General features: G+C 33.1%; 1 protein-coding gene across 1 annotated transcript in view; it reads left to right on the forward strand.

The window, feature by feature from the left end:
- Nucleotides 1-1,194: 1,194 nt before the first annotated feature.
- Nucleotides 1,195-2,148, forward strand: part of LOC106468292 (phosphatidylinositol 3-kinase catalytic subunit type 3-like) — a 37,013-nt gene continuing 36,059 nt past the window's right edge. Inside the window, exon 1 of the mRNA XM_022396631.1 lies at nucleotides 1,195-1,299. Coding sequence (XP_022252339.1) covers nucleotides 1,208-1,299 — 92 coding nt within the window. The 5' untranslated portion in view covers nucleotides 1,195-1,207. The remainder of the gene's footprint in view (nucleotides 1,300-2,148) is intronic.

Here is a 2,148-nt window from a genome sequence, read left to right on the forward strand (position 1 = left end):
TAACATAGAATTTCAAAATAATTCACATCATCAGTATTCACCAAAGCTAATCAAATATCAGTAATTTCCATGATAACTAAGAAATGCTGAATGAAAATGAAGAAGAATGTATAATAATATGTCAACCACACTATATATATATATATATATTTATAATGTCGATGATGTCTTTATTATAGTTTTTTATTTCAAGTTTACCCAGTGCTAGAAATAAAGTTTCGATAACCCTTGTGGGCGTAGCACAGATATCTCACTGTGTAGCTTTGCGCTTAATAACAAGCATACGAAAAACATTTCAAGTTGAACCTTGAACCCACATTTTTTTGTTTCTAACATTAGAATAATAGAAGCTTCGCTTATTCTTGATACTGATATGTTTATGTTTAAAACAATTAGTTAGATTGTTATGTTTCTAAGTCTGCTATTCCAAAACTCTTCGTTGCCCAAAGTTTGTTCCCACCCCAATTCTAAAGCTCCCTCACTACTGTGTAAGTTAAGTTTAAAGTATCATTAAATAATATATGTAGAGTTTCTCCAAACATTCTTCAGAGTAATCTCTAGCACATAATTCACCCTTGACCTAAATACTATCCCACAATTCCACCCAGCATAACCTACTGCTCTAAACCTAAGTATATCTCTGATAATATTTCATTTAAATTCAAGCTTAATTTAGATCCTGAAAGTACATAATTCCCACACCTAACCTTACGTTCATGGGCGTCCGCAGGGGGTGGTGGAGGGCACTTACGTCATTTTCTATCTCTAAGGTCCTGAGGATGTTTCTAAAATAATTTTTAAGCAGCTCTTTTAATTTACAATTTCCAATATCATTCACTCCTATATAAGCTTCGTAAAAACTATTGCTTTTTGAAACTAGCAACGAAACTGTCCACATACTCTATGATATTCTATACAAAGAAATTAACTAGTCCTAGTCTTTTTTTTTATGTTGTTCACTACAAATATTATCAATAAACTTAATTAGAGAGTTTTCTACTATGTATACTAAACTAAAAAATAAATCATAAAATACTTAGAATATTCAATATAAAAGTTTTAAAAAACAGGAAATATTCTGGTGTATTTGAAAAATCATTTAAGGATTGTCGTTTACGAAATGGTTTGTATTATATAATTTTATTTTTACAACACTTATCCCACATTACCGTTAGAGGGCAGTAGAGTTGTGAATTTGTTGTGGAAAATGGTCGCAGACATGGCGAGTGACGTGAGGGGAAACCGAAAGTTTAATTATATACACAGTTGTGATTTGGCAGTAAATTTCAGAATTAAAATGTAAGTTCCAATGCTGATAAATTATAGTTATGGTAACAGTTTGGCGGTAGGATTCTGTTACAATCTCTACGTATAGGTCAAGTACAATAGCGTTCTTTTTTTTTTTTTCTGGAGGGGAGGATTTTAATTTTATAGAATGTAGAGCATAGTAGAAATAGTAATAGCATATTGTTATTAATAATACTACAGAGAATGGTCGAAGCTATTATCGTGTACTCGTCTTATACGTTATAAAGGTACCGTGTATATTTTCTCGCATTGTAGTTGGTACTTCATTTACCGAACGAAGGGATCTGTATATATAAATATGTGTGTGAATGTTAGTCCTACGAACCCTATTACTTAAACTTAAAGAGTGTGGTGAAACACCCCCCACTTTTTGTTTTCTGGTCAGAATTTGGGCTGGCAAGTGGACGCTTCGTTATAAAACTCTTGGATTTGCATATGATTTTGATTTAAATGTTGTAGTACTTATGTTACCTCACGTTCTGTAGATTGAACAATCGTAGGGGGCCAATAAGCTTTACAAATGTGTTGTTCACCTATAAGATAGTTATCTTTTGAGGATTCTCCATTACTGCCACTTGGAGTGTCATCTGCCTATCATAAAAAACAAAGAAACGCTCCAGGTTTCTGTGTTAATTCGTAGCAAGTAGAATCCAGATAGTTAGGGACTAGCAGTGAGATAATACAGTTAAAACATCTGTCACATCAGATGGATTCACCACCTTACACAGAATCAGTTTTATTTACTAAGCTGATTATAATTTAGTTTTGTTCCCTAGAGGAACCCTGGAAGGGAAGCGTAACCGACCAAGCTACCAGGCTTTGATTGATGATCCACTATTG

Source organism: Limulus polyphemus, unplaced genomic scaffold (assembly GCF_000517525.1).
Source record: "Limulus polyphemus unplaced genomic scaffold, Limulus_polyphemus-2.1.2 Scaffold2950, whole genome shotgun sequence".
Lineage (NCBI taxonomy): Eukaryota > Metazoa > Arthropoda > Merostomata > Xiphosura > Limulidae > Limulus > Limulus polyphemus.